Below are 17,469 nucleotides of genomic sequence, written 5' to 3'. Positions count from 1 at the left end.
GCCCCCCATCCAGGTCTGGGCAGGGCAGCCCTGCACTGGGGGATCTTCCCTCCCCAGCGGCCCGGACCCCTGTCCTGGTCCCAGGATGGCACATTCCTCCAGAGCCGGTGTGACTGAAGGCAGAGCATGTGTCCCGGGCAGTGAGGGGCATTTGAGCCCCACTCATCCATCAGCCCTGACAGAGCCCCAGGGAGCTAGGCTCCTATCCCTGGTCAGCCCACTCCCCGAGGACCTGCTCTGCGGGCTCTGCGGGGGGCCCCTGTAGGTCGTTGGGGGAAAGCTCTGCGGTTTGGGGCTGATTGGAGCCCCGGGGAGGCGAAGGGGCCTGAGGATGGGGGTGACTGGGGGCTCTTAGGACATGGGGCGGGGACATCCCGGGACACTTCCAGCACCTACTCCTTTGCTGAGGCCTCCAAGGGGCCCCAGGCCTGCCGACTGTGGACACGGTTCCCGCAGGACGTCGGGGTGGGGGGAGGCCCTAGGAGTCCCCTGACCAGGCTGCCCCTCCTCTGGCCGAGGGCATCCCCCTTCCCGGCAGCCCTTCGAGTCAAGGCAGCACTGAGCCCAGGTCTGTGGTGACAGGTGAGCAGAGAAGCTGGGAGCCTCTCTGCCCAGGATGGCACCCCCTGCCCCCCCTCTGTCTTGGGGGCCACTCAGGCACAAGTGGGAATAGTCCCCACGGTTTTCTCGGGAGGGGCACCCTCCCCCACTCTCCTACCAATCACACGCTATTTGAAAACAAATTCATGAATTAAAACCTTCAGACGGGCTGGAGTCACGCACGTGGTGCCCAACGAATTAAAACAGAAACGTGAAAAATGTCCCCTTATTTCATCCTGTGTCACAGAAATGAATGTGTTGCTCTCAGGCTCATAAATTTTGGGGAGGAGTTTTTGTGAAAATACCACAAGCCTCAGAGACGCTCTGTGCCCGCACAGCCAGACACGGAGTCACAGCCGTCCTCAGACCCAGAGACACAGGGACCTTCACCCTGTGCGTCTGAGTGGGGCCCCTGGGGCCGGCACCGGGACGCGTGGCATCCAGGAGCCTCCCCGGGACCCCGCATTCACAGAGGAGCTCGTCCCTGCGGGGAGAGGCCTCAGGAGAAATGGAGGAGAACTTGGGGTTTTGGTGGGTGACAGAGGGGTGCCACACCCTGGAGAAGCCGACTAGAGAGGGTCGTGTTGGGGGGCTTTCCCCACCTCTCTGCATCCTGGCCACCCCTGAGACACTCAGGCCGTCCCCTGATTGGACGAGGCCCACCCACATCGGGGGGGCAACCCGCTTTACTGATACTTCACAGCCAGCCTCATCCAGAAACCCCCTCACGGAAACATTGACCCTGGATCTGGGCACCACAGCCCAGCTGGCTCGACACACGAATTCCCCACCACAGACCCTGGCTCAGGTCCTCACTGGCCACCGTGTCCCGTCACTCTGCTGGGGCATCTGTTTCCAATGTAAAGTACGGGACAGGGCCCAAGGGATGCGGGAGGCAGGACTGTCCCTGGAGGAGTCATGTCCTAGGGGTCCCTGGGAGGGGCAGAGGAGAAACCAGGCCCCGGGAGGATGACCTGGCACCGATGTGGGCTGGGCTCGTGGTGGGGGGCCACGTGGACGTCTGCCCCTCCGCTGGCCCAGCGCACGGACCCCGTCCAGGGGTCGTTCTCTGGCCCTGCTCTCAGCTCAGGGCGGGCTTGGCCCCCCAAGTCCACTCAGGCCCGTGTGAGTCAGGTGTGAGCACCGCAGGGGCTCATTCACCACCGAGGACGGCTCCTGGCGTGGGCAGGGCACCCATCGGAGCCCATCAGATTCAGGCACCACCACCCGGGACCCGGGGACCCTGGCGGGCTCCAGTCCCCGCTCGAGACCCTGGGACGATGTGGGCATCGCCTCACCACCTCCAGGATTTTCCAGACCCACGAGTTTAGGACAAGTAAGTTCCGTTTTCTTTTCTGAGATGGTAAGTATGAGCTCTTCAGAGCCTGTTCTCAGGCTGGACCAGAGACGATGTCCGTGGGGGGTGACGGTTCAGAAGCTCCTGAAAGAAGCAGACGGACAAGCAAGTGTCGTCATGATTTAAGCATCACGAGGTCCTGACATCATTGCCCGTTTCCTGCTGCTGCCGTTCACGTTTCAGGGAAGACGCCCCCAAAACTGGCTGCAGAGGGGACCCCTGCAGCCTCCGCCTGAGAATTTACTGTGCCATTTTCACAACTGCTCACACACAATGAGCTGCACACGGTGTGAGCACGAGAGCCTTTGTGTGCCCTCATTCCAGCGCGGTGTGTCCGCTAAATGTAACGAGCCAGCTCCGCATCGCTCGCTTGGGGGAAATTTTAATAACGTTTATGTTGGCAAAACGAGGGAGGAAATGAGACATCCCGCTTCCCGCCCCCTCCCCCGGTGCTGCCCCAAGCAGCCCCATTCTTCACAATGACGTCAGTAGATCCGGATACACTGAGAATGAAATCCTAACTCCTCCTCGGGACCTGTGACTCAGGACATGCCTCCTATCCCACCTCCTGCTGTCCTCGTCCCCCACTGGGTCTTGCCATGCTGGCCACTTGTGTCCCTGAGACACCTGTCTCTCTGCCTCAGAGCCTTTGCACCTGTCATTCGCTCTGCCTGGAGCACAATTCCTGCCTGTGGGCAGGTGGCTTCTCTTCACCAGGCAGGTCTCAGTCCCAGGAGCCTCCCAGACGACGCTGGATGGAGACCTCACCCGGTGCCCCCCAGTTACTCCCTACACAGCGACGTCTTTTCATCTCTTCATAGCCCTGAACACTTTGGATTTGCCTCATGTCTCTGTGTGATCACTTCTCCGCTGTCTCCTGGCTGTCCCGGGAGGGGAGCTCCAGCCTGGAACAGCCCCTGCCCAGAGTAGGAGCCACGGCCAGTGATTATTGAATGAATGAATGAATGAATGAATGAGTGAATGAACGAATGAACCAATGAGGGAGCTGCGACAAGTGATTGTTGAATGAATGAGTGAGTGAATGAATGAATGAATGAACGAGGGAGCTGCAGTGAGTGATTGTTGAATGAATGAATGAGTGAATGAATGAGGGAGTTGCAGCAAGTGATCATTGAATGAATGAAGGAAGGAAGGAACTAAAGAGGGAGCTTCTGCCAGTGATTGTTGAATGAGTGAATGAATGAATGAGTGAGTGAATGAACGAGGGAGCTGCCACAAGTGATTGTTGAATGAATGAATGAGTGAATGAATGAGGGAGTTGCAGCAAGTGATCATTGAATGAATGAATGAAGGAAGGAAGGAACTAAAGAGGGAGCTTCTGCCAGTGATTGTTGAATGAATGAGTGAGTGAGTGAGTGAATGAATGAAGGAGCCCCGTGGCAAGTGATTGTTGAATGAATGAATGAACGGAAGAATGAATGAACGAACTAAGGAGGGAGCTTCTGCCAGTGATTGTTGAATGAATGAATGGATGGATGAATGAATGAATGAACAAAGGCGGAGCTGCGCCAGTGATTGTTGAATGAATGAAGGAGTGAATGAATGAATGAATGAACAAGGGAGCTGTGATGAGTGATTGTTGAGTGAATGAATGAGTGAATGAATGAACAAGGGAGCTGCAGCGAGTGATTGTTGAATGAATGAATGAATGAACAACTAAAAAGGGAGCTTCTGCCAGTGATTGTTGAATGAATGAGTGAGTGAGTGAGTGAATGAATGAACAAAGGAGGGAGCTTCTGCGAGTGATTGTTGAATGAATGAGTAAATGAATGAAGGAACGAACGAGGGAGCTGCAGCGAGTGATTGTTGAATGAATGAATGGATGAATGGATGAATGAATGAAGGAACAAAGGAGGGAGCTGCGCCAGTGATTGTTGAAGGAATGAAGGAAGGAGTGAATGAATGAGCGAATGAATGAACAAGGGAGCTGTGACGAGTGATTGTTGAATGAATGAATGAGTGAATGAATGAACAAGGGAGCTGCAGCCAGTGATTGTTGGATGAATGAATGAATGAACGAACGAACGAAGGAACGGAGGAGCGAACGAACGAAGGAGGCAGCCAGCGCGTGTGGCCGCCCTTTCAGGCAGCTGTGGGCTGTGGGAGGCCGTGGGGTACACAGCCGGTCACCCCGTGCGGACAGCGGACCCGCCGGTTCCCACCGCTCAGGAGGACGGCGTCGCCCAGGGGCCCGGCGCCCCCCACGCTCGGCAGGACGGGCGGGTCCGTCCGAAGTGTGTCCGACTGAACCGCCCTCTGGGCAAAGCCAGAGAAGCAGCCGCAGTGGCCACACGTCCTCCTGAACTGCGTTTGCGTTTGCAGGCGGGATCCGGGAGCCAGCGACGGATGAGCTCACCCCACGTCGCGGTGACCCCGCCCTGCTCCCCCCGCCTCCGCGCCCCTTCCGGCAGGGGCTCCGAGTGCGCCGGTACCTGCGCCGCACACAGGCCACCGCGGCGCCACCGCCTTCCCGGGACCCACTGTTCCACGCACCCGCGTGGTCTCGGGAACCGGATCCGTGTCCTCCTGGAGGCGGCTGTGAAAACCCTGCCTGGAGGACGTGGCCCCGCGCACCCACCTGCCTCTGCTCCCCTGCGGCCCCTCCCCTCCCCAAGCCCTCCTGCGTCTGATTGGCCCCCGGCTGGTCGGGGTGTGTGGGGGGTCCCCACTGGGGGCTCTGGCTCCAGCCTCAGGCTCCACTCCCCGGGCGGGGAGGGGACATCTTGTCCTCCAGGCACCTTCCAGCCGCCCCCTCCAGGAGAGCTGCCGTCCTTCGGATAAACACCCTGGGCCTGAAACCACCCGTGTCCTAGATTTCCTCAGCAGACGCTTCGAAACCAAGACCCCCTCCGTCCAGAGCAAACGTCTGGGTCAGCTGGTGCCTGAGCCACGGAGATGCTCACCAGGCCCCGGACCATCACCAGGGGCAGCACTCGGGGTACAGGGCTGCAGGAGCCCCTGACAGGTGTGCCTGGCTGGCACAGGTGTGTTGGTGTAACCTGAAGGTCACTGCCCTGAGGGCGTCACCTGCACCCGAGCGCATGGATCACGCGCGTCACACTCACTTCTCCACTGCACACGCTTGTCCGTCTGCTCCGTGCGCGATGCCTCCGTGAACACTGGAGCAGGTCTGCCCGTCTGTCCATCCGCGTGTCCATCTTCTGTCCCTCTGCTGGCACAGCGCCTGGTGAGCAAGAGCCACGTGAGTGTGCGTCTTCGTTACGCTCCCTGCAGGATCGACAGAAGCGCCTGACCCGGCACGTAAGCTCACGCTCACGCTCACTCCCACGTGCGCCCCGCACACAGCTGGACTCCATCCACACAGGGACGGAGGGCACGAGAGTGAGGCCCCGCCTGTGCCGGTGGCTCTGACCTGTGACGGGCCCCGCGGGGCCACGGATCCCAGGCCCGGGCGGCCAGGCCCTCCGTGCAGACGCAGGCGCAGGGCTGTGGGGGCTGCTGGGGGGCGGAGAGGGGAGCTGGGCAGAGCCTGCCCAGGATGACAGGGAGTTGATCTGCTGGCCCGAGTCCCTGGACGTGACAGAGTCACAGGCTCCAAGCTGTGCCCTTCCAGGGCACCCGAGGGCTCGTGGGGACACACGGGCACCCCTCAGCCCACAGGGGCCTCGGGGTGGGTCAAGGACACATGCCCGCCAGGGTGGAGACTGAAGCTGGGTGGTCCCTCAGCCTCTGAAAACCCACGGATGCACACACGCCGCTCTGGGGTGAGGCCAGCCCCCCGCTGTGTCTTCGGACGGTCCGTGGACTCCGGCTCCAGGAGCCGTGGTCCCTGCCCGTCCCCGGTGGGTGCACAGGTGCTGTTGGCAGTAAGCTCTAGGGTTGGTCTGCGTGTGAGCCCACATCCCAACGGACAGATGCCACCGCTCGAGCCGAGCTGGCCACGTGGCACACGGTAGACACGTGTCACAGATGAGCCGCTCGTGTCTCCCAGCCCGGGCTGTGAATGTCCCCAGGCGTGGGACCCTCAGGCCTGATCCGAGCTGACCAGATGACCGGGCCTTCAGGTGTTCTGGATCCAGACTGGAGAAGCCAGTGCACAGCCCTGAAGCAGGAAGGAGGGGCCCCCGGGAGGAGCAAGACCCTCGAGGTGGGGGTGGGGGGTGAACACCCACCCTAGGGAGCACTCCCAACGTCCACACTGCTTCCGGAGTTACCCACGGAATCGGCCACGTAAATAGGAGACTGTCTGTCAACAACTCAGCGCTGCCACCTGAGGACTGTCCCCGGGGGTGCAGGCGGGTAAACCCAGAGCCCCGACTGGTGGCCTCATTGCCCCACGTCACAGGGCCGCCAGCCTCGAGCCTCACCCTTCCCCTCCTCCTGCCCCAGAGACGTCCCCCCGCCCGCGTCTCCAGGAGGCCTGGCTTTGGGGGCCTTGGGGAGCTGTCTCCCTCTGCCCCCAGCGCACGGACCCCGTGCAGACTCCTGACGTGGGCGCAGGGTGGCTCTGGGCCACGAGGGAGGCAGCTCAGCCTGACCCCGGGCGGGACACTGCAGCGGCTACAGCGCAGGAGACAGGGCCTGTCGCAGCCACCGCGTAGGGACCTGGGTCCTGAGTGAGGGACGCATGGAAGCTCCCGTGGGAACCTGGCTTCCGGAGCCGACTCTCCAGCCCCGAAGTCCTCCCACCCCGAAACCCCCGACATGTCCCGGGTACGAAGGGGACCAGGGCTCCCACCTCCTCCCACAGGGGCTAACGCTCCTTGGCCGCTGTTCACAGGCTTCGGGCCGGGGTGGGGGTGGGGGGCGTGTCTGATGGGCCCAGAGGGGGGAAGGCCGCCCAGCGGGTCCCTGAACGCCCTGAGGCCTTCAAGAAAGCTCATTCTCCACACCTGGCATCTGAGGTTTTCCTTTCCTGCACTCCTGTCCCTTCCAGTGACACCCCAGTCCCTTCTAGTGGCAATCCTGTCCCTTCAGTGACACCCCTGTCCCTTCTAGTGGCACTCCTGTCCCTTCAGTGATGGCCTTCCATTTGGGGTTGACCCCTCCCTGCTCAGTCACCCTAGTCTGTGTAGGGCCCAGGCCTTTTTCCACATGCGAACTGTGTGCCCTGGGTCACGTAATAATGCGCAGCGTCCCCAGCCACAGCGTTGGTTGGGTTTGGGCCTGTGACCTAGAGTGGCCCAGGGTCCTATCAGGGCGACTGCAGGAGCTGTTGGAGAAGTCAGCGTCTTTCCTGAGAGCACGTGAGGTCACGGGTTCCGCGGTGCTGCTGAGGTCACAGACGGAGGGGACCGTGGGCTGTCAGGGACCCCGTGCCTGCAGGGCCCGAGGTCGAGGCCCACACGGAGGAGGGCGGAGCTAAGGGCGAGAGAGGGAAAGTGTCCCGATGCCACCTCCAGAGACCCGAATGCCACCCACCTGGGCCCCTCCCTGGAAGATTCCTTCACCATGTGCGGCCCCGGGAGGCCAGCAGCCCCGCGCCACACTGTCACCACACTAGGAGCCCACCGCTGGCCTCAGGGTGGGGGCACTCCTGCAGCCGGCTCTGCCTCCCGCCCCCACGAGGCGCCAAGAACACCTACTCCAGCAAATCCCCTCAGAAGTTCCCAAAGTTTACACCTTGCGATTTACAATCATGGCTTGTGAGTCCCCACACTGGGTACGAACAGTGGGAGCCGGGCCTGCTGCGGCCTGACCCCTGCAAGCGAGTCTGCAGACGCCCGCCCCCCTCCCCGCAGACGCCCACCCCCCTCCCCGCAGACGCCTGGCTCCCTCCCCGCAGACGCCCGGCCCCCTCCCTGCCCACCTGTCGGGGTCAGCAGTGCCAGTGGGCGGAGGGCGGCTCAGCCACACTGTAAGTTCTGGGCGGAGCTGTCGGTGAGAAGTTTCTTCCGTGAAGTCCCGTGCTCTGTCCCGCTGGCTCTGGCGAGGTGCCCAGGACAAGAATGTGACCACTGGGGCCGCAGGAGCTGGGGGGGGGGGGGGTGGAGTGACGATGACAGCACAGCCAGCAGGGGGCTGTGGTCCCAAGCCCTCCCTGCACATAGAGGCACACCCGCTCTGGTCGACCCATGCCTGTTTCTGGAGCTTTCCACCGAGGAAGGAAGCCAGCACACCTGGGCTTAATCGCCGGGAGAGGAGACTCATGGCCCCCGCAGGGCTCCCGTGCAGGACCGGTGAGTGGGCCCCAGGGTCGCTGGGGGAGAACACCAAGCAGGCACAGTGAAGTCCTCTGATTTTAATCAAACACAGCGAGCCACATCCCTTGACCAGGGTCACTCAGAAGGGGGGTCTCCTCTCTCCCTAGGAAGGAGCACAGAGTCCCCCCCCGCCCCGCACGCAGGTCCTTTCCGCATAGTGAGCACAGAAGCCACGTTCCCCGACAGTGCATGTCACATAGAGCCTGAAATGTGCCCACCAGGAGAAATATTTATACATGATCAAGGAAATGTCACAGAAAAATCTGTTCAATTGCAGAAAACGGCTCCGTCCTTGGCCCTGACCCCAGACAGCAGGAGGTGGACGGGCCCAGAGTAACGAAGCCGTTAGGGTCTCCATCCTGCTCACTGGACATGTGATGCCTCCTTCCCTGCTCTGAAGGCCTGTCCTCAGGGGACACGCTTCCTCCCATCTGGATGGCGTCCCTGCCAAGCAATGGAAGAGAGACCCGGTTTGGGAGATGTGACCCCAATCCTGATGTGCCCCCGTCCCGGAAGACGGGCACGTGGGCCCTGGCCTGCCTCAGCAGCCCTGCTGAGGACCGAGCACAGACCGGGCGGGCGTCCTCTGGAGGCACCTGCCAGGTAAGGGCTGGGGGCCATCTGGGGATGGGTGTTTGGGGAGAGGGAAAAGACACACCTCTGGGTTTGTCAAGCAATGGAGCCACTCAGGAAGAGGCCCGATGTCCTTCCCAAGAAAGCTCCTCCCCGGGGCGTGCTTGGGACACCCAGAGCCGAGATTATGCTGGAATTGTCCACGGCTCATGGTGAGCTGGCCAACTCAATCTCCCCGTGTCCAGAAGCCGTGAGGCAGATGTCACTGGGAGCCCACAGTTAGGGGACACGTAGGGGCACCTTGCAGGAGGGGGGGTGCTGCAGTTCTCCCAGGACCACAGCGTGGCCCCTCAGGGCTGACATGGCCAGAGGGGACAGGAGGAGAGTGGGGAGGCAGAGCCTAGACCCCAGGAGGTGACAGGGAATGAGGAAAGCCCGGGAGGGAACTTGTGGGAGGGAGAAGTCCCACCCCAAATTCGGACTGTGAGGTCTAATGCACATCTGATCGTCTATATCTGATTTGTCTTCCATTTTAGGCCCCGCAGTAGGGGGCTCTCAGGGTCCCAGGTCCTCCCTGCATTGCCCTGTGTGGCCTCACACCCACAAGCCCACTCACAGGGGATGCAGGGGGCTTGGCCTCAGTCTCTCTGACCCTAAAGTCGGCGAGGGGCCACTTCCCTCCCAGGGCAGGAAGGAGGGACTAGGCTTGTGTGTCTATCGGTCTACGAGGGCCAGCGGCCGGGGCTCCTAGAGAGATGGCTAATTCTGGGGCTGGGGCGGGAAACACAGAAGGTGAGTGCAGAGTATTGGGCGGGGCTGGAGAGTAAGGAAGTGTGAACACACACACGCACGTGCGCACACTGATGTACACACGTGCCTATACATACAGGTGCACACGTGTGCACACACAGGCACACACGTGGGCACACATGCACACACAGAGATGCGTACACACAGGCACACATGCACGTGCACACCGATGCACATGCACACACTGATGTGTGCAGGCACACGTACACACAGATACACACACACTGACGCACACACACGGCTATACATACAGGTGCACACACAGGCACACACATATGCACACACACACACACATCTGCACACACACAAGGACAAACAGGCCACCTAAAAGAGCCCCCATGGCCAGAGGGGAACAATTTGAACAGCAAAATGAATGAAATCACGTTGCCTTGTAGCTCTAAGTATGAAAGAAACCGCCGTGAATTTGTATGGCATTGAATACCCAGGTAAGTGAGGGTGGAATCGGTGAGGGGGATCAGAGGGACAAACTTCCACTTGCTGAATAAGTCAGTCACAGGGACGGGAGGTAAGCACGGGGGATACAGTTAACCATACGGTACCCGTGTTGCATGTGATGCAGTTGGAAGGCACGTCACCTCCGTAAGCCCGTCGCCTGGTCCCATCGTGAGACAACCATCACACAAATCCCAGCTGGGGGCCGTTCTCCAAAACACACCGGCACGCCTCACACTGTCCGGGTCATGAAGACCCGGGAAAGTCGGAGAAACCGTCACAGCCAAGATAAGCCCGCAGAGACGGGATGCCCAAACATCATGTGGTTCCTGGATGAGATCCTGGGACGGAGAAAGGAAGGGGGGCGGGAATGAGGCGGCGTAACCAAGCGTGGACTTCAGTTACTACTGGCTCCTTGACTGGCACGACTGGAAGGCGTTAATAATCTCAGCAGCCGTGTTTGGGGTGCGTGGGGACCATCTGCACCGTCTCTGCAAAAAATTCCGTAAATCCAAATCCATTCTGAAATTGGAAGTTGGTTCAAAATTACGTGAGTGTCAACAGGGTGGCCGTTGGGGTTGTGGAATCAGAAGTGCAAGCCACGACCTTCATCATGACCTTCGTCACCTCCAGCGTGGAGTTGGACCCGGGCCTGGCGGGGCGGCTCACTCCCCAGGCGGTTGAGACGCGCCCACCGCGTTCTGTTCCTATGTCAGGTTATGTTTTGTTCACTTCCGCCCCAGATTAAGTCTCGTGCGATGGCCGGAGAGAGTAAAACACGGGACCCAGTGCAGACAGTTTCTCTTCCATTCCTCTGGCCACAGGGCGTGCTGTCGCCCTCCCCAGAGGCGGTCTGGACACGAGCACGTTAGCACCTCTGCCACGTGTACCTACATGGGCACCCACGGTAACACCCTCTACACATTACATACGCATCTCGAGGGTTCTTCCGCATCGTTACGGCCGCCGCGCCCTCGCCGGGGAGAGACTGCAGGGTCCCCATCGCACAGATGGCCCACAATGCAGGTGGTTCCTTATCAACAGACGTTTATTTCAGCCTTTTGTTACGACAAATAAGCCTACAATGAATGTCCTTGCACAGACGTCCTTGTGCACATTACAGCGGTATTTTTAATGCATGCTTCGGATGCTCCGAGAATATTGCCCAATAATTTACTTAATGGATCCCTATTTTTAAACGTTTAGATTGTCTCCAATTTTTCCACCATTATAAACAACACTGCTATGATCATAAATCTTGGCACATACCTCTGATTACTTCCCTGGGATGAATTTCTAGAAGAAAGTGCTGGGTAAATACATTTCAGCCTTAAAGCTGCTTCAAGCCCATTTTGCAAGGGCTGAGTCAGGGCCGCCCTGCCTGGTAGTGCAGGTTGCACACTGCTCAAGATGCCCAGAAGGGGGCTGGAGGGGGCTGAGGAGGAGCCCATGGTCCACTGGCCAGGTATCTGGGTGTCCCCTGGCACAGATGGCTTTTTCTAGTCCTCACGAAAGTGCTGTAGGTGCCAGCAGGGCCCGGGCTGGTTGTCAGAAGCAGAGTCTGAGGTCACAGGACCCCCCTGAGAGAAACTAGCCACCTAAGGTTCTGGAGAGCCAGGGGGCAGGGTCAGCTGCAAGGATGTCCGGTCTCCTTCAGGTGACTCTGCGTCACCCAGGGTGAGAGGCAGCATGATGTCTCTTCTGTCACCACCCCTGGGACTGTCTGCCACCAGCAGGAACGGGGCCCCCACTGGTCGCCAGCTGACCCATGTCCATCCAGTCCTGAGGGTTTGCCCCTAAATTAGCCACCGTGGCCCATCCCTGTTCCGTGGCCCGGGAGCCTATGGACCCCATGCAGGAGGGTGGGACCCTGGACGGCCAGCGGGGTGGTGGGGACAGAGGAGAAAGTCCCTGCGCCCTACGAGGCGAGGCTGAGGGGACCGGGAGGGTGCTCCCACGAGCCGGGCCCTGGGGCCGCCACCCTGGTGACACCCAGCACGGGGCGGGACGCAGTCTCAGTGGACGCTGTCCCCCAACCCCCTGGTCCCCCGGGCCGGGGAGAAGTCCTGTCCCCCAGGGGCCAGGTCAGGGCTTGCGCGGAGAGGCTCCCCTCCCGCCTGGCCCGGCGGCTGCCACATCCTCCCAAGTCCTCACGCTTACGCTTTACCATGAGGCCACGACAGGGCCACAGCAGTGGCTCCCAGTCATGAAGGTCAGGTGGCCGCTGATCAACAGAGCAGACCCTGCTGGGTGGAGACGGGCTTTGGGCAGTTCCAGGACGGGGCTCCGGACGGAGGGTCAGCCCAACCCGGCGGAAAGGCTCCCCGGGGGAGCCGCGAGCCGGGCAGATGGGGCGTCCCAGCCACCTCACCGCGGAGACGGCAGCGGGGGCAGCAGACAGCGTTCAGCCCCTTTGTCTGGGGAGTGAATGCAGTGACCTGGGCCAGTTTCAAAGCCCCGTTTGAGAGATGATGGGCTTTTAATGATCACCTGTGACCCTGTCAGCTCAGTGACTAAATGTATGAGACAGAGAGAGAGAGAGAGAGACTGGCAGACAGAGAGACAGACACAGAAACAGAGAGAGACAGGGAGAGACAGAGAAAGGGACAGAGACACGGAGACAGAGACAGACGCAGAAGAGAGAGATGGGGTGGAAAAGAGACAGGGATGGAGACACAGAGACAGACAAGAAAGACGGGGCAGCACGAGGACTGTCTTCAGGGGGCTCAGGGCACCTGGCAGGACCCCTGCCCTCTGGTCCCGGGAGGTGGGGTCTTGTGTGTTGGTATTTCCTTCCTCCGCACAGACAGGGAACCAAGGCGGAGAGAAGGGGGGAGGGAGGGAGGGGAAGGGGCGCGTGTCTGCTCTGTGACACGGAGCCCTCCGACCAAGTGAGGGCGTCTGACCCACTGAGGGGCCAGCGTGAGAAGAGCTGGGGGGCTGAGGCCGGGGATGCACTCGGCCACCGCCCCCTCCCCCAGCTTCGTCCCAGTGTTTACAGACCTGAAGTGCCTCTAGCTGTTGGTAAGTGGGTGCCCCATAAGCGCCCCGCATCTGTCACGTGGGAAACAAAGGCAACAGTTTCCTTACAGCCCATGAGTCCCTGAAGCAGGCAGAGTGACCTTCTTCTAGGGAATCAGCTGCCTCCCTGATGACACTTTGGCCAGGGCAATCTTAGCCCCGACCCCCCAGGATCCTGCAAAGTCTCCTTTAACATATAGATATTCCTTTGGAAACTTCCTTTATCTCTACTCCCCAAGACATAGGTTGGCAATCATCCTCCAAGCATATGGCGCCCCTGATGTACGTCGGAAGGGCCTCATGAGTAAGGTCTTACAAGGCGGTGATAAATGACCTTTCCTAACAGCAACGAGCCCATCAGGGTCCTGGAAACCTTGCTTCCAAACTCCTCAGGGGCATCTCGGTGGCTCAGTCGGTTAAGCATCTGACTTTGGCTCAGGTCACGATCTCACAGTTTGTGGGTTCGGGCCCCGCCTCGGGCTCTGTGCTGACAGCTCGGAGCCTGGAACCTGCTTTGGGTTCTGTGCCTCCCTCTCTCTCTGCCCCTCTCCTGCTCATGCTTGGTCTTCTCTCTCTTTCAAAAATAAATAAGCATTTAAAAAAACTTTCAAATCCCTTAGAGATTTACATTATGCCTAACCACCCCCAGCCTGAACGCATGTGATCAGTCACCCCTCACAGCCCCAGTGCCGCTCATCCTGTCCACGGGTCCTGTCCCCGGGCTTCACTAAAAACCAAAGACGTCTCAGGAATTCTTCCTTGGCCATCAGCTCCGGACTCCCACCACTCCCAAACCCCATCACCTGGATGTCTCCTAAGCCGCCCCCACAGGCCCCTCAGGCCCCGTGTCTAAGGGGTGAAGCCTGGCAAAGCTCGGTGGGGGGAGGGCTGGAATCGCTGTGTGCTTCTCGCCAGAACAGCAACTCTATGCCAGAATCGCGGCCCAAGGTCCAGACGTTCCTCGAGAAGCTTCCAAATATTTAAACACTGCTTCAGACTAAAACGGAACAAACACAGCAACCCTCTGTGGACTTTGACCCATCCCAGAGTAAATACAAAATTTGGGGAGAGAATTTACAGGTAGATGTCTCTACTCCAAATCCACCTCTGTCCTTGCGTCGGTGGCATAGCGGTGAGTCCACACCCGCAAAGTTCTGCAAACCGACCTCAAAGGTTTCTCAGGACCCAGAATCCACCGTGGGGTACCTGGGTATTCTGGGTGGGCTGCGTGGGGGCCGGGCCTCCGGAGACCGTGACCAGGGAGTTCTCGGGTGGGTTCATCCCAGTAAAACCCCACTCGCTCAGATGACCCTAACGCAGGGCTCGCAGGGAGGAGGGCAGAGCCCGGCCAGCCCAGGAGACAAGGTTTAGGGAGCACGTAGAGAAAACGGATCCAGGTGAGGCTTAACTCTGCGTGAACAAAGTGCATCCCCGGGCACCAGAACCACCACCCGCCAGCCATCATTTATATGCTAATCAGTCTCTCACAGCCCGAGAGCCTCAGCCTTGCCAGGATTCCCTCCCTCCAGCCCTTCTGCGTCTGGTGGCTGTACTTGAACTCTGCAAGCCCCGGCTAGTCAGAGGTTCCCGATTCAGCCCACCCCCCACCCTCTGCGAGGCCAGCCTGGCTGGGGGTCACTATCACACACACCTGCTTCTCCGTCCTTGAGGGAGGACAGTGGTTCCCAGAAACCTCCGCCCACGGTGGGGGGTGGGACTCTCCTCTGTCCCTTCTCGGGGCGCGCCCAGGGACAGTGAGAAGGGCCGAGACTCAGGCCTTCCCTGGGTTCTGAGGCGCCCCAGTGTCTCTCTGCTGGAGCCCCCGCTTTGAAACGTGGTCAAAAACACCACTGAAAAGCTTTCAGCGCTGAGGCTGCAAAGTGCTAGCCTGAGGGAAAACTGCTTTGTTTGGCCCGCTTTCTCTGACTTAAAAAAAGGTGTGTGGGGGTGGGGAGGATCACACAGAAACCAGACTGCCAGCTGCACCCCCCCCCAAGCCCCTGCACTGGGGCCCCTGCAGGGCCCGGAAGGTCCTCTTCTAGAGGAAGACACCCTCCAGCCCCAAGGCGTCCCCTTCCAGCACCGAGGGGACCTCCTGTGCATCACGTGCCTGGCCCCTGTAGACACCCGGGTTTAATGCTCCTGACTTAGAGGAAAAGACAATTTGAGGGACCCCTGTAACTATCAGGCTGTTCCAGGAAGATGTAAGGACAGCGAGCCAGTCCACAAAGCGCCTGCTCCGTGTGGAAAGAAATCACTCCGGGGTCGGGCTCTGCCGAAGAAAGCGTTTTACTGTTCTATTTCTGTCCCTGATTTGGAGAAGAGTTTTGGGTGTAGTACGGGCTCGTTTGAGGATGCCCTTGGACAAGGGCGGTTTGAGGCCGCCATTTCGACGCGGTCCTTTTCAGGCTCATTTGACAGACAGGAAAGCCTGTCACTTGGCAACAGAAGGAGCCACTCAAAGCCACCACACCTGTTTCACAAACTGCCGGTGCGCCCCCACACGCTGAAGCGATCATATGTGCCTCTAAATCAAATTCCCCAGCAACATCCGGGGCCAGATGCTTTCTGCAGTGGTGCTGGCCACAGAGGCGGCACGAACAGGTGCTCACCGACTCATCCCTACACGGACCCTTGGTCCCACCCCATCCCTGGCCCTGGTTTCCGATCTCGACACTCCGCCGGGCTCCCGCAGCGCAAAGATGACGATGTCAGCCGCCCTGATCGGCATCGGGGTCGCCTGGGTGTGCCTCCAACACGTCACTGGGGAGACGCCCAGTGACAACACGGCCTGGGCCAGATTGGCACGCCCCGTGGAACAGCCTGGCAGTATGAACTCGAGCTGAATACCCTGGAACCCACCAATTCCACCCCGAGGCAAATACCAGCGTAAACATGTGCAAACAGGCACGCGCAAGCACGGTCACGGCCCCACTCTCCGAAATAGTCCCTAAAGGAAACTACTCGAATGCCCATAAACAGTAGAGTAGGTGAACACACGATGGTGTTATCACAACCGGATATTATTCAGCAACGAGAATGAGCGAACTGGACAAGAACACTCCATGTTACGGACGACTTGACTTGCCAACCTGCTGGCGAACGAGCCCCCAGATCCAGAAGAGCACAGACTAGACAGTTCCATTCATCTAAAGTATAAAAAACAGGCATGATAAAAATCGGGGTGATAGTTGATGTTAAGAAGAAAACAAATCAGTGTATCATGGTATATGGAAAATACCGTAATTTTTAAAATGCTTGTATTTATTTATTTTTGAGAGAGAAAGAGAGCAAGCAGGGGAGGGGCAGAGAGAGAGAGAGAGAGAGAGAGAGAGAGAGAGAGAGAGAGAATTCCACAGGCTCCATGCTGACAGCAGCAGGCCTGACTCGGGGGCTTGAACTCACAAACTGCGAGATCATCACCTGGGCTGAAATCGAGAGTCAGATGCCCAACCAATTGAGCCATCCAGGCGCCCTGAAAATATCGTAATTTTTAAACGGGCAAAAGATTTTACAGACACTTCACCTGAGAATGTACCTGAACGGCCGGTAAGCACAGGAAAAGCACCTCAGCATTATTAGTCAACAGGGAAACGCAAATCGAAACCAGTCACCCTGCGGCCAAGATGCTCTATGCCACGGGCATAATGGCAGAGGCAGGTGGCCAGCCGGTGTCCACAGTGAGCTACACACCCACAAAATGGCTAAACCCGACAGGACTGAGCACACCGTGCCCTGTGGGATGTAAAATGGTACAGCCATTTGGAAAAGTTTGGCAGTTCCCGAGAAAGTTCAATATAGTCACCAGACGCATGAATTTCCTAGGGCTGCTGTTAACAAATGACCACCAACTCAGTGGCTTAACACAACACGAACTTTCTTTCTTGTAGTTCTGGGGATCAGAAGTCCAAAATGAGTCTTTAAAGGGCTAACAGCAGGTGTGGGCGGGGCTGGTTCCATCCGAGCCTCGGGAGGATCCTTTCCTGCCTCCCACTTTCTAGAGGTCACCACGTCACCCAAATCTGCGTCCCTATTCCCACAGTCTTCTCCCCTGACTTGGCCACTCCTACCTCTCTGTCATAAGGACACTCAGCCCACCCAGATAATCCAGGATGACCTCCTCATCTCTAGACCCTTAACTTAACCACGTCTGCAAAGTCCCTTTGGCCACACGAGGCCACGCTCACGGTGTGTGTGCCGATGCTCTGGCACGTTTAACAGGAAAGATGCAGATGCGGCGGGCGTTCAAGACAACGGAAGATACGGGCAGCTGTGACCAGGCACGGACGGACCGTAACCACGCACCTGCTCCTTAAGGCCCACAGCGCACCTCGGGCCCAGGTGAGGGCTGACCCCAAATGCATCGCGATGGCTCCATCGAGATGATAGTTCACGAATCACTCATTCTCCAGAGCTCAGCCCGAATATAACACCCATCGGTGAGTGAAACGATGCCCGGGAACAACTTGG

General features: G+C 59.0%; 1 protein-coding gene and 1 long non-coding RNA gene across 3 annotated transcripts; one reads left to right on the top strand and one right to left on the bottom strand.

Moving 5' to 3' along the window:
* Positions 1 to 662: 662 nt before the first annotated feature.
* LOC111557256 lies at positions 663 to 8,089 on the bottom strand. 2 transcript variants are annotated; one of them, XM_045041908.1, is made up of 3 exons: positions 7,749 to 8,089; positions 5,044 to 5,162; positions 663 to 2,041 (listed from the first exon to the last, which is right to left on the bottom strand). In XM_045041908.1, the coding sequence occupies exons 1-3, from the start codon at positions 8,087 to 8,089 to the stop codon at positions 1,992 to 1,994; spliced, it is 510 nt and encodes a 169-aa protein (XP_044897843.1). In that variant the 3' UTR covers positions 663 to 1,991. The 2 variants fall into 2 exon arrangements, 1 of the variants encoding a protein (XP_044897843.1); XR_006588114.1 differs by lacking the exon at positions 7,749 to 8,089 and having other exon boundaries at positions 5,044 to 6,646.
* LOC123381283 lies at positions 8,011 to 11,081 on the top strand. Its single transcript, XR_006588115.1, has 3 exons — positions 8,011 to 8,118; positions 8,420 to 8,745; positions 10,106 to 11,081. It is a non-coding gene; the product is annotated as an uncharacterized LOC123381283 (long non-coding RNA).
* Positions 11,082 to 17,469: the final 6,388 nt, after the last annotated feature.

The sequence above is a fragment of the Felis catus genome, chromosome D3 (assembly GCF_018350175.1).
Source record: "Felis catus isolate Fca126 chromosome D3, F.catus_Fca126_mat1.0, whole genome shotgun sequence".
NCBI classification, from domain to species: Eukaryota; Metazoa; Chordata; class Mammalia; order Carnivora; family Felidae; genus Felis; species Felis catus.
The sequence above is the reverse complement of the archived record's forward strand: the minus strand, read 5'-3'. Positions and strand labels throughout refer to the sequence as shown.

Coding starts and splice junctions, on each gene's coding strand:
- LOC111557256 (XM_045041908.1), bottom strand. CDS start 8,089: ATGAGTCTCCTCTCCCGGCGATTAAGCCCAGGTGTGCTGGCTTCCTTC. Junction 5,163..7,748: donor GGCACTGCTGACCCCGACAG/GTGGGCAGGGAG, acceptor CTTGCTCACCAG/GCGCTGTGCCAGCAGAGGGA. Junction 2,042..5,043: donor CAAGCGTGTGCAGTGGAGAA/GTGAGTGTGACG, acceptor TGCTTCTTTCAG/GAGCTTCTGAACCGTCACCC.